Source organism: Triturus cristatus, chromosome 7 (genome assembly GCF_964204655.1).
Source record: "Triturus cristatus chromosome 7, aTriCri1.1, whole genome shotgun sequence".
NCBI classification, from domain to species: Eukaryota; Metazoa; Chordata; class Amphibia; order Caudata; family Salamandridae; genus Triturus; species Triturus cristatus.
In genome coordinates this window covers 742457444-742472089 of record NC_140590.1, presented here as the reverse complement: position 1 = coordinate 742472089, position 14646 = coordinate 742457444, and the positions used below count along the sequence as shown (strand labels likewise).

Sequence of the window (14646 nt, the reverse complement as noted above, 5' to 3'; positions counted from 1 at the left end):
ACTTGTCAAGTACCACCTTTCTTGGCTATGCCTTATTGTGACAAAGACACAACAGTGGACACAAGCACTCTGGAAAAATTTCCTTTTATTGGAGTTTTGAAATCAGCGTTTGCTTAAAAAGCATGGAGCAAAGAAAACCCCTATAAAATTTTTTTGCCACACTCCCACCTACAAATTTCTGCCAAAAAAATCAAACAATATTTTTAAAATAAAGGGAAAATGTAAAATAAGAAAAAACTATACAGTAATAATTTACATCTCTGATAAATAGAGGGTAACACTTTCGAACTGCATTTTCCTTGGGCGCTAACTGACCGTTTACACACATACACACACACATATATATATATTTAATTTATATATATATATATATATATATATATATATATATATATATATATATATATATATATATATATATATATATATATATTATTTTTTTCTCCAGAACCAGTGCATTGAATGGCAGCGGGACACACAAATAACAAAAAATAAATGTACAAGCACTGAATGCCTTTTATGACAGTGATGAAGCTGAAAGTGATGTAATGCTTCCTAAACAACAGAGATGAACGTACTTTGTACCTGCTTGAATTCCTAGAAAGCAACCCTGTTATTTTACAATTTTAATGGGGACGATAAATGCAGAATGTATTTTTAAAGTGCCGAGTACACCAACATCGAAAGCATGGCAATCTTCTGCGGTGCTTCTTTCCCAGAACAATTAAGCCTGCAGAAATAGGGCGGCCAGAATGCCTTTTTATTTTTACTCTTTCCTCACAATGATAACAAACCTGGAATACAGCAGGGAACGAAATGTTCTCAGCTACTTGTTTCTTTAAATGCTGAGAAAGTTGTAACGCAGTTAATTTCCTATAATTCTAAGCAGGTTTGGAGCGAGCTAGAACTGCTTTCCCAGCTGGCAAGCACCTAGTTTGAGGCTGTGCACACTGACACAGTATGCATAACTTCCAGGACTGCTCATCTATCAGCTTGTGAAGCACACTGCGACATAGGTGTCAAAGCAACTGTCAAGACTGACTGCATGGCAGGTATTGTGCAAGATGAAATACGGACAGTACAGAGACTTTCTGTATTGCTTCTACTGTTTATATTTTCTGATTGACGATTGCCTGATTACCAGGTAAGTGATCAGTAATACTAAGAGAATTTAAGAACGTCTTACCTAATAAGTCACTCACAGATTGTTGGGTTATCTGGTAATAGGATGTTACAATAGAAACCATACTTAAGCAATTATGAAATAGACTCCTTGGCTAAAAAAAGGATAATTATTTTTAAAATAATCAAAGAGACCCAAGACTGTGACCTGTAAGTGACTATGTTTGGAGAAGCTCAGTCGGCCTTCCGAAATTCGGAAAATCTGTTATGGTGCCTATCTTTCATGAGTTAACTTATGGCTGTATTCTGGCATAGCATAGTTCTATTTACAAAAAGATATTATTCCGTCATGGAAACGAACAAGCAGAGTCAAAATACCACCCCAGGCAACCAAGCAGTGTGACACACTATGTGCCCACAACACCTAGTGTTCTGCCATCACATGACAATCTACACTGGGTAAGCCTTGAGGGAGACATGTATTCATAAAAGATCACCACTACTTCTACAGGCTGGTATAAATCCACATGGGAGCCAAAAGCTTCGTCTGATGTGTACACAAATGTAAGCGGGACACACCTGCTCATTAAGAGGCACAACAACTTACAAATATTACATTCTTAGGGCCTCGTGAAGTGCATGGCACTGGCTTTTCAGAAGTTACACGGAGGTACACAATACATCCTTGTACCTCTAGAGAGCTAAATACAAGATAGCCCTTCTGCTCTGGGTTGTATACAAGACACCCATCTTGCATTAAAGGCAAACAGTGGCCGAAAAGCATTAAAAAACAAAGCCAAGAGAATCTTAGAACTGGTGGCACCGAGCTCAACCTAGGACAATAGATTGTGAAATCAAGGGGAAAACCCAGATCATAATACTGAATTAGCGTTTTACGAAGCTGTTTTCTAGGCTATGCCTGGTGCGGTCTCTGACAAGCCTTGCAGTAGGAAGTGCCATTGTGAACAAGACAGAGGGGCAGTGACAGGGACAATATAAAAATGAGATCACAAAAGTCACAAAAACAGGAGCTGGTTCCTCCTTAAAGGTGATGGGAATAAATACTTACACCAACCTCTCCTTAAAACCAACAGGCACTCTTCTTGCCATTACCATTTCCACCATAAATATGAGCCGTGGCAGCAAGCATGATCTGCAGGATTCTCCACTGGTTGTATGTTTGGGCGACTCTAGTGATCCAGAGCAGAATGACATACTGACAATCTAGCAGACAGTTACACATCAACGTATTATAAAAAGAAATCTTTGTATACAGTGTGAGCACAGTCTTCTGTTTTTCATCTCTGTAGAAGGTTGTGTCGTGGAGGGACTCTAATCCCTACACTCTGTAGGCACTGGAGGCAAAAGAGCCCGTGAACACACCTGTTGCCAGAAGTAGAAAGTGGACTTTCTGGACCATTAGCCCCTTCCAGCTTTGCAGGCCTCAGGAAGGCCTTAGCTCATCAGCAGCATTAAGTCTACCTCCCGGTCCCAGAGACTCCACATTAAAAAAAAACGACTGCAAAAAGCTGAAGCATAGTTCTTCGGAATGCCCACTGTTTATCGGGAGAACCTGGCTTCTTTCCAAACTGCACCAAGAATGGTTCTATCCCAGGTCAGAGATTTGTCCTGATGCTGCCCGTAGCTAATGGCGCTTCATTGATGACACCTTCTTCTTACGTGCGGCCAGCATCTCATAGAAGGGATCCCGGCTGATAGCGGCCCTAAGGAAGAAGAGCAAAGAATTAGAGAATTAAAGGAGACTTAGAAAGGGGAAAATAGGACAGGGATACTGAGGTTGCTATGAAAGTTCAACGGAGGTAAAGAGAAGAAACAGATACTGAGTAGCAGAAACAGGAAATCAACATTAAAACCAGAAAGAAGGTCTAGCCAATGGTATAAGATGAGACAGGCAGGCAGCGATATGGAGATAAAAAAGCCACAAATGGTGTAAAGAAAAAACAAACATGGTGTAAAGAATGAGGGTGGGCGGAAGAGAACAGGAAATAAACTAACAGTACAGACTAGCAACAAAGATGACGGTGCATAATTAGTAAAGAATAATAATAGGAATCGAGACAGAATGCAAAGATAGATTCCTGCACATCAGTAGAGGAGAGAATTGAAAAAGAATGAGAGAGAGAGAAGTCGAGGATGAGAGCACGTAAAAGAGGACAGCAATAAAATATACAGTTTTAAGTCTGGAAGTAGATGATCAGAGGGGAGAAGCAAAGAGCAGAAAAGTCAAGAACAGGCCATCTCCAGCAGCGATACAGAGATGAACTGAGGTCTCCCACAGTGTGAAAGCAGCCTTCTTTTCTTTCTTGAGTAGATGAGGTGGTGCAGCATGAGCCGCGATACCAAATTAATCTCACAAGCAACACACCAACAACCTAATTCCCATCAAGACAGAGTAGTCGTCCACTTAAAATTCCTAGAAAAAATATCTGTCTGTGGGCTGGGAAAAATGCTTAAGGTGTTCCCTGACGCTAGTATTATTACAAATCTACTTGGTTATATAAACAGTTCACAAACATGGAAGCCTAAGAAAATAAAACTTAGGCATGACACTTACTTTTTCAAGACCGATTTACTACTAGCTGCAGTGCTTTAAATTCACCCGACCTCCTCTTAACTCTAACTACATTTGCCATTTCAGGCACACTATGAGCATACAAATCTGCTGCGGGCCATACAGGAATCTAAAATATGCCAGCAGAAAGGAAATTAAGTTGGTGGGAAAAGGTTACATATATTTAACAACAGTTTTGCAATTTGAATAGTTTCTGTACCCCTGAGCTATGCATTATCCATTCATCTACCTGTTGGGCTTGCAAAACCAACTTGTTTACTAACATACAAAGGTTTAGGCACTGATAGGGGCGAGATCAGAGTGATTTATAGTGACCTCAATCCAAGACGCATAACACCACCACTGTAGGTAATGTGCTCAGATAGCATTTTTCCTGACATTATGTAGCAAATGAGGTAGTAAGTTTATTATGGAAAACCTGTTAGCTAAGATTGGTGTTCACCAGGGAGGCTGGAGAATCGCATGTTAATCTAGAAGAGCTTCCAACTGCAAGATCTGGCGCACGGCACAGCGTAGGCTGGGATGGGAGGGGGTGATTACGAGACAAACACCGCTATGGATCTCCCTTAAGATAGGTGTAGGTCATCTGCGTAAAGAATTTGAGGGGTGGGATCGCATAGGCATCTCCAAGGTCGGAGATCTCTGGAGGAAGGGTGGGGTGATACCGTTTGAGACGCTGCAAGCAGACTACCAGATGAGACGGACCGAACACTTTAAATTCTTACAAATTCAGCATGCACTACAGAAAGCTATACCCAAGGGGACCACACCACCAGAGTCCTCCCCGCTAGAGGACCGGCTGCTAGCAGACCACCTCCCCAAGAAAGCTATCTCACTGACCTACCGTAAACTGGTGAATCATCAAAAAGACCCCACGGAGCTCCTCAAACGAAAATGGGAGACACCAGTGGGGCCCATGGATGAACTAGAATGGTTTGAAGCGCTGGCGTCTCCCCGGGAGGTGGCCATCCCGTCCAAACTAAAGCTGGTGCAGCTAAAAATACTGCACCGGATATACTACACTAGAACTACGCTCCACAAAATGGGGAGGGCACCTAACCCGCTCTGCCTACGGGGGTGTGGACTGCGGGGCACCTTCTACCACACTATATGGGAATGCCCGAACATAGCTACATACTGGGGGGAGGTCATGGTGACGATCTCACAGGTTACCGGTCACGCTGTCCCACTGGAACCCCGAATGTGTTTGCTGAATGTGTGGGATGCTACTGACCTTAACCAGCTGATCAAACCTGGGTGACTGTCGGACTAGCGCTAGCAAAGAGGTCCATTGCGCAATACTGGGGGGCACAGGCAGCCCCCTCACACGGGAGATGGGGCCGCGACATGGATAGTGCCATGACGGCGGAGAGGGTGGTGTGTACGAACAGAGGCTGCCCCAGGCGATGGCAACGAATCTGGAGAAAATGGAACGCATTTAGAGGCAATATCTGTGAACCCCCGGTGGCGGACTCAGAGTCCGAGCTGAGCGACTGAAACCGAAGCTGAGCCATTCTCACAACCTGGGGAGCGACTTGATGTAGGGTGGATGTGTGTGCGGGGGCGGCGGGTGGTGGATATAGAGGGTGTGTATGAATAATAGTTCTATTGCATGTCAGGAAGTGTCAATATGCTACCAGAGGTACTGCACAGATATACTATGTAATGATGAAAGGTGCTTTTTTGTTTTTGTGTGTTAATAAAGTGTTTTTTTTTAAAAAAAAACTATACTTAGGGACGAGGGACACAGGTAAGTGGCACAAAACTGACTCTTCAAAAATGTTTGTCTCACTACTGGCTCCTGTATAGCATGATGGTCTGCAAGCAGTGCTTTGTCAATTAATTGACCAAGAAGCATGTGGCTGTTGTGCAGATGTATATGCAAAAGACAACACTCTGGGGTGACTTGCTGAATCTCAAGGTCAGGTGAATGTATTCCCCAGAAGTTCTACTAACTTTGTGGGTATTTTTTTTTTTTAAACATCTTTTTATGCTTTTTTCCTTTGTCAGTCAAGCAGTAAAATATATATTCGTAGTGTTATTACAGTTTCAGAAACACACATGGTGAACCATATATTGTGGACAGAGTTACGCTCCCGGGTCCTAAGTACCCCCACCATCATAGTGCATGCCACGGCCTACTCTTTGCAATTTATACAGTTTGCCATTATAACATTATAGTACTTCATCTAAATTCTTTAATGGCTCACAGGCACATGAGCCATGCCCTCGCCTCCACCGTCCAATCCTGCTGCCTCCGGGTCTACGGAGCTCTCTTCTTCCGCTGCCCTTTTTATCATATATTCCCTGTATGGGCCCCATATATCCTTAGGTCTACTTCTTTCTGGGATGAGGGTATTATAGTTATCGGAGTGTGTGGAACAGTGTGCTAAGTCAGCGAGCCAGTCTGAGGCCTTTCGGTGGTGGGCCTTGCAGCCATCTCTTTGCGGTTCTCAGTTTAGCCAGGAGAAGGCAGATAGCCACCAGTTTGCGTTCCTATTTAAGTATGTCCTTGTCATACCCCAGCAGTGTCTCTGGGACCGGGAGTGCAAGTATCTGTGTTAATATACCATACACATCTTTCCATAAGTCCTGTATCTCTGGGCAGTCCCACACCAAGTGTATGAAGAAAACAAGTTACTTACCTGTAACTGTAGTTCTCCAGTATTGGACCTTTCATAGATTCACATACCTGAATCATTCCCCATCGTCGAGACGGGAGTCTCCGGTACATAAAAAAGCATTGCTTAGTATTATAGCAAACTGAAAAATGGCCTAGGCCCATTTTCCTTTCCAACCCATAACCTTTGTTATGTAAAAAAGGACTAAACTTGTCCCTGAACCAATCAGAGCCTCTCACCCTCTAGAACACTCCTGAGAGAACCTTCTGCCCCTCAGATTTTCATGGACTTGTGCAATAACACCCTTTGTGCTAAATCCGAGGTGAGCCTCTCAGGGGAGGAGGGTGGGTTGCATGTGAATCTATGAAAGGTCCAATACTGGAGAACTACAGTTACAGGTAAGTAACTTTTTTTCTTACTCCAGTATTGGAGCCTTTCATAGATTCACATGCCTGAATCAGAATAGCGAGCAGTAAATAAATGCACATTTTTTGTTACCCAGAATCTGAATCAAGAAAACATATATAATGTGATAAACATGGTATCTGTAAACCAAACTCCACATATCAAAAATACTTTGCAAATGGTAATACAATAAACAACAATAAAATGTGCAAAAGTAGATAATAAAGGAAGGAGGGATGGTAGAGAAGGCTCACCGTTACTGGATAAGGTTCCTGAGCATCGCTTCTCCCACCGCCACATCTCTCCCTGTGGCTGCATCCAAGCAGTAATGCCTGGTGAAGGTGTGCATACTCGTCCAGGTCGCCGCCCTGCAGATATCCTGGATCGGTACTCCTGCGAATAGAGCAGTAGAGGTGGAGACTGCTCTTGTAGAATGTGCACGGACTCGTGCATTCAGAGGTCGTCCAGCTGCCTGATGACAATACTCTATGGCACTGGAAATCCATCTGGCAATTCCCCTTTTTGACAAAGGGAAACCCTTCCTGGGTGCGCTGAAGGCAACAAAAAGTTGTGAAGACTTGCGGAAACGCTTAGTTTTCTGCAAATAGAACTTCAAACAACGCTGGACATCCAGCGAGTGGAGAGCTCTTTCCGCTGCTGTTGATGGTTGTGGAAAAAATCTTTTGAGAATTAATGGTTCGTTCAAATGAAAGTCAGTTGGAACTTTAGGGATGAATCTTGGATTAGTCCTGAGTATTATTCTGTCCTCTTTGAACTGCAAGAAAGGCTCTTGGACCATGAGAGCCTGAATCTCCCCCACTCTCCTGGCTGAAGTGAGCGCAATGAGTAGCGCAACTTTCCACGAAAGAAATTTCAGCTCTGCCCTGTAAATTGGCTCAAAGGGCTGTTTCATCAACTGGGAAAGAACAACGTTCAATTGCCAGAGAGGTGGTGGAGGTATTATTGGAGGGAAAACTCGGAACAGATCTTTCATAAATTGTTTGATGACTCTAGCAGACCACAGAGATGGACCAGAGGCAGTTCTTCTGAAGCGTAAAATTGCAGCTAGGTGTACCTTTATAGATGCATGAGCCAAACCTGACTTAGCCAAAAGCAAGATGTATGGAATAATCTCGTGAGCTTCTGAATGCAGCGGATGAATGTTAGACCTTTTGCACCATAAACAGAACCTTTTCCACTTCATCCGATATGTTTTGTTTGTACTATCCGCTCGGGCTCTAGATAGAATCTCCCTGCACTCCGTAGGGATGTTCAGATGCTGAAATTCGCAGTATTCAGGAGCCAGGCTGCTAAATGCAGAGATTTCGGATACGGATGAAGAACTTCCCCCTGGAACATTGTCAGCAGAGACGGTATCGGCTGCAGGCAAATCGGGCGCTCCTCTGACAGTAGAAGAAGCTCCGCAAACCAATGTTGTCTGGGCCACCACGGAGCTATCAGGATTAACCTTCATGGTTCTTTCTTGATCTTCATAAGAACCTGCGGCAGGAGGGGAATTGGAGGAAAGGCGTAGGCAAAGATGCCTGACCATGCCATCAAAAACGCATTCCCCCAAGATCCCCGTTGGGGAAGCCAGCTTGCGAAGAACCGGCATTTTTTGTCGCAAAAACATCTACTGTCGGAGTTCCCCATTTCTGGAAGATGTTGTTCAAAATCTCGTTGTCGATCTCCCATTCGTGACAAACAGACTTTAGTCTGCTTAGAGTATCCGCCTTGGTGTTCTGGTCCCCTGGAAGATGTTCCGCTGTAATGGATACTTCGTGTTGTAGAGCCCATTCCCATATCCACTGGGCTTCCCGAGACAGGGAGAGTGATCTTGTTCCTCCCTGTTTGTTCAAATAGTGCATTGCTGTTGTGTTGTCTGTTCTTATCAACACGGCTGCACCTTGAATCCTTGGCAGGAACGCCAACAATGCTAAGCAGACGGCTCTGAGCTCCAAAAGGTTGATATGCAATTGCTGTTCGTTCGCTTTCCAGCGACCGCTGACCTGCAGATCCTGAAGGAATGCTCCCCATCCTTCCAAGGACGCATCTGTCGTAACCACCAATGGAGCTGGTTGAGTCAGAAAAGAAAGACCCTGCGAGATGTTTCGTTTTCGGGTCCACCATGTTGCCGCGTGGATCATGATCGGCGTCACTTTGATTATATCATCGAAGGATCCTGTCGCTTGATGCCACTGAAGATCCAACTGCTCTTGTAACGGACGCATCCGTAGTCTGCAGAAAGGTACGAGGGGAATGCAAGATGACATCGTTCCCAGCAATGACTTGTACTTGCGTACTGAAAGAGACCTTCTTTTTATAAATGCCTGGGATAGAGATATTATTCCCCGCTGTCTTTCCTCGGAGGGGAACGCTCTGTTTACCTCCGTATCAAGAATTGCTCCCAAGAAAGTGATATTTCTTGCCGGTTGCAGAGTTGACTTCTCCTCCTTTAAAGTGAGGCCTAATCTGGCAAATCGTTCTATGCAAGCCCCTGTTGACAACCGGGCTGACGCTGCCGATGGAGCCTTGACTAGCCAGTCGTCGAGGTAAGGAAACACTTGGTGTTTCTGTCTCCTTAGAACCGCTGCCACTGGAGCCAGGCATTTTGTAAAAATCCTCGGGGCTGATTTCAGACCAAAAGGAAGCACCTTGAATTGGTAATGATCCTCGGCCACCACGAACCGAAGGTACTGCCTGTGTGAAGGATAGATTGGGATATGGAAATACGCATCCCGTAAGTCCAGTTTGGTCATATAATCCCCTGGGTTTAATAGCAGCAGAATATCCTGGAGGGAGATCATTCTGAAGGCTTGATCCTTGATGTAAGTATTTAGGGATCTGAGATCCAAAATGGGGCGCCATTGAAGAATGTTTTTCTTGATCATTAAAAACCGGGAATAAAATCCCCTTCCTTTCAGGGAATTCGGTACCGGTTCTATTGCTCCCTTTCAGAGCATTGTCCGAATTTCTTGATGCATCTGATGTAAATACTTGACCTCTTGAAATCTTGGTGGTGTACAAGGGGGGATTTCCAGAAACTCTAGAGTATGACCGAATTGTATCATGTGGAGGACCCATTGGTCCGTCGTTATCTGCTGCCAATTTTGAAGATGATAGGAAATTCTTCCACCCAGGGGAATATGCGACATATGAGGAATAGGTGTCACCAGACTAATTGTCTTCGGGTGGTGTCTTTCCCTTGGCGACCTCCTCGACCTCTAGGAGTAGATTTTGTGAAACCTCCTGCCTGTCTCTGTGAATATTGTTGACGATATGGCTGAGAGGATGTGGAGTAGGAAGAATAGCGGCCTTGTTGATAACCCCCTCTATAAGAGGTTTGGCCCCTACCTCTTGAGCCACGAAAAGGAACTTTTCTATACTGTAATGTTCCCAGAGATTTCGCTGTTTCCGTATCCTTCTTGATACTCTGTAAGGCCTCATCAACATGCTTTCCAAACAGATCTTCTCCATTGAACGGAAGATCCAAGATCTTATTCTGGACTTCAGGTCTAAAAGACGTTGCTCTCAACCATCCTTGTCTGTGTAAAACAGCGGCTCCTCCCAGAGATCTGAAGGCCGTGGTCGCAATGTCCATTGCACAATCTATGACTTCAGCCGAAGTCCTTTCACCTTCCTGGAGGATTTTCCTGGCCTCTTGTCTGTCCGCCTCAAGTATGCTGTCTATGTATGGTGATAGGTCGCACCACATTTGCCTATCATACCTGCCCAGGATGGCTAGGGCATTTGCCGCCTTGACCAGAAGAGCAGACATGGACGAAAACCTCTTCCCTGCATTATCCAAGCGTCTACCCTCTCTGTCCGGTGGCGCTGAAATTGGAGCAGACGGATTCCTTGATTTCTGCTGCGCCGCTTGAGTTATAACCGAGTCCAGTTTGGGGTGACCTAATAAACAAGCCGGAGCATCCGTAGTGACCCTAGATATAGCTCCTTGGAATACTTTGGGCGCAAAACTTGCCACCCTTCTTGGCACTAAGCTTAGTCCAATCCACATACACTTTTGGGATACTTTAGGCTAAGACTTGCCGCCCTTCTTGACACTAAGCTAAGCCCAATACACGACCTCCACACTGCTATTGAGGAATCCTTGAGTATTCGCAGCGAGGGTCATGTGACCGGTTCTGTAAGACAGCTACCCAGTGTAGATGAAACTTCTACCCAAGTAGTTTACCAGTCCTCTACCAGGGAATCTAATACCATTACCAACGGGCATTGGCTGGAGCCCTGTGTGTCTTATTTCAGTGCTAACACTCATGGGGGTAATTGTACTATGACATTGCTTCGCGGACGAGGAGGCCAGATTTTATCAGTCGATCAACCACAAGTTCACTCTCCCCCCCCGCCCCCCCCCCCCCTAATCCACCTCACTCCGGACTCATGCCCATATGTGGTGGTGCTGGCAAACGTACTAAGTCTTGCTTCTGGAGCTACAGAGTTGACACTGGAATTAAAAAACAAAGTGACACATTGGCTTCACTGTAATGTAAAGTGAGATACTAATCTTCACAATGAGGTCCTTTTTGTATGCAGGGTGGGTGGAGTGGGACCATTCCCTACGACGTTTATCGGGGACTGTATAATTGCTAACTTTCGCCCCCCCATGGTAGTAGGAAGAATTATGGCTCAAGCCAGGTCAAGTACTGTCTGATCTAGTATAGTAAAGATTTTACCTCTAGGCTTTTTTTTTTTTAATATAAACATCTGGACCTGATCACACGAACAGAAAAATTTAATTTCAGGCATTGTACCATGCTGAGCAATTTTAATCTAAGAGCAAATATATGGCCCTATCTGGAGGTTGAGGATAATGACTGACGTGGCATTCGGGGACAGGAGGTTTCCTATTCCTGCCTCCGGATGACTTTCTCTGGCAGAGCAGCCTGAAGATAGTAGCTTATCCCAGTTCGAGAGAGGATGCTTATAGTGCTTTCATTCCAAAGCTTTTAGAGACCCGAGCAAACACAACTAAGATCAGAGTAGAAGGGAACTAATTTGTATTAGGGCAAGCTCTAGAATCCCCGTCGGAGGATCATGGCAGCCTGGATAAGAGGAGTGGGCAGTGGGGACCAGAGAGGGCAACTCCACTTAGTCTGCGAAAGGACACCTATAGTATTGTTACACCAGAGCCTTCAAGGGCACAGTCAAATACAATTGAAACCAGAGAAGAGGGGAGGAAATCTGTATTAGTGCAAGTACCTAGTGCTACAGAGACCCCCGAAAAGATGGAATTACTTTCCTGGAATGTGGCAGGATTGAGGTCCTAAGTGAATGACGTAGATTGGGGGAACTTTATAGATCACTTTCATATCTGTCTCTTTCATGAGACATGAGCCCTACAACCAGTTTATAGAGTGGGCTCCAATTACACCGGACGCTTCGCCATTACCAGTGGGGCGTCCTTCAAGTGAGCTAACCATTTGGATTAAAATGACACTGAAATGTAATGTTACATACTTTAAAATTATTACTACTGACTTATTAGGACTAATATTTCATCACCTAGTGGAGACTACTCTATTTTGTGGTTTAATTTAATAGGTTTTCAACGAAAAACCAGGAATCATCCACTTTACTTATTTTAGAGGAGCAGCTGGAGCAGAGGCCAACAATACAAGTCTTTTTATTTTGGCAGGCGTCATAAACGTGACATCAGAACCCCTGAATGTAATGCAAAATTTGACAGAGGAAGGGGAAGAAGAGGTGGATATTCCCAGCCTGAATATTACGTGAAAATTTAGGAACTCTATGCTGCAAACACAGGTTGCATCAATAAACATTTAAGTATAGTCTAAGAGTGTGTAACGGACGCTTGGTATCTGATAAAGGGGACAGTCACACATTCAAAAGGGCCGTTAGAAGGACAGGATTAATTATATAGTTTTAGATGTATCCCAATGCTACAATTACTGCATTTGCAATGGGCAAAAACAGACATTAATTGTTGCTGGAAGGCTGCCGGGGGCATTGTCTGGGCGCAATTAAGGTATTTATGGCAGGCAGGCTGAAAGTGGCTCGAGATCTCAAACATGCAAAATCAGCATGTTCCCCTCCAGCAATATTATTCCTACCATCCATGTTAATGTTGTTAGTACCAGGGGTCTTCTTGCCTCGGTCTCCTGCAGCATAGCAGGCACCACTGAAGATTAGAGAAGAGCTGGTGAAAACCCCTAAAACATTCAATCTAGTAGGTTTGCACAGACTCAAAAGGACATTCCAACCCTGAAACTATTGCTTATAGCTACCTCCAGCCCCAGTTCATAGATCTGCAGAAAGGTGGGAAAATAAGAATATTGCTGGAATTAAACCCCTACTGTAGAATGAGCCCTTGCATAATCAGAAAGGCTAACATCAGAGTGTTTATATAATGACAATGCTGCCATAATCTGTTGCTGCACAACATGGCACCAAATGGACAAGGGGATTTATTTACAGAAAAAGTAAATTTATTAAGCAACCTGTCCCATAGTCAAGTAGATATTTTATTTAATTCCACAGCCCTGAAGGTAGTAAAAAAAAAAAAAAAAGTGCACAGGCGTAAAATACAAGAATACTAGGAATGAAATGGAAATCTGGAGACCAGGATTGGTTTGTACATTAGGAACAGGCTAGAAAGCAAATTACAAGAAAGGTTATGTCTTTCACCTATGTGTATATGTGCAACATAATAGATTGAACACACCTGTAATCTTGTTTTTTGATATCGGTTTGCTGAGGATAGCTATGAGATAGTCTAATTCACAATCCGGTCTTGGTAAAATCGAAAGGTAATCAGTAAAAAAGCTTGAGGAGTTAATGATGAAGTATTTAAAGAATAATGTGAGTGCACTTTTTAATCACATGCTACTAACAGGTAAAACCTCTATCAAATTGGTAGTTTCCAAAAACTAGAATAGATGCAATTAGTGTGTTTCCTTTTCTGCAGTGCCTTCCTCCTGTAACACCAAAGAGTTTTCTCCAAAAATCCAGCAATACCTCTGCGAAACCTAATCTACAGTTCATTCTATAAAACAATTATGTTCAACATCAATCTTCTAAAACGTGAATAATGCTCTTAAAATAATGATTTTTAAAAATGTTTTTTTAAGGTGGAAGCAACTTAACTAAACTTTTGGGAAAGCAGCATGGCAAAAGTATCTGGTATAAATAGGCATCATCGAGCCACGTGGTAAATATGGCGTTGTGTTTGAGAACACATCAGTAAAAATTAGTAATATTGTATGTTCTAACTGCTCCAAAATACACACAATCTTAGTAGAACCGTTGATCAACTAGAGAAGTTTGATAGTGGAAGAGAAAATAACATAGGTTACGATTAAATAAAGTGATACCTTGAGAAACTGCAGACTGTCCATGCACAGCTGGAAAGTCACAAACGTTAATGAACGTACAATTCGATAAGATGGTTGGTGAATGATTCAGGATCTTTTGCAGTCAATTTCTGTTGAACTTATGTGCCTCTGTTTCACCCTTTCAACGCTGAACATAAAATGAAACACTAATCCAGCATAGTATTTCATCATTACCTGCATGCAGCCAGAGTCGACAGACCCTTGTTCATTTCGGTTTCAAAAAAGCATGGACGATCTCATTTCCATATCAGACTTCAGGAACCATGCGCCAACATCAATGGAGGAAGTGTCACACAGGGCATATAGAAGCACCCGCACAATGTACCAATTCAGCCCTGGTTTATACCCCGCTCCTTCTGTTTTACCCTCCTTCAACAGAGCAAAGCATGTCGACTGCAGTGGATTTCAGGCAGAACTGTGCTGCACTCTGCACAAACAGATGCAAGGCAGCATGATTTGGTATCTCCACACTTAAGCAAACAAAGCAATGCTATGCCCTTTGTGTACGCTAGTAAATGTTCTTGCTGTTTAA

General features: G+C 43.6%; 1 protein-coding gene across 3 annotated transcripts in view; it reads right to left on the bottom strand.

Annotated features, from left to right (window-relative positions):
• Window positions 1–409: 409 nt before the first annotated feature.
• Window positions 410–14646, bottom strand: part of CYTH1 (cytohesin 1) — a 765922-nt gene continuing 751685 nt past the window's right edge. For all 3 annotated transcript variants that reach the window (XM_085617468.1, XM_085617467.1, XM_085617469.1), the window contains exon 13: window positions 410–2846. In XM_085617468.1, the coding sequence (XP_085473594.1) occupies window positions 2768–2846 (79 nt within the window). In that variant the 3' untranslated portion in view covers window positions 410–2767. The remainder of the gene's footprint in view (window positions 2847–14646) is intronic.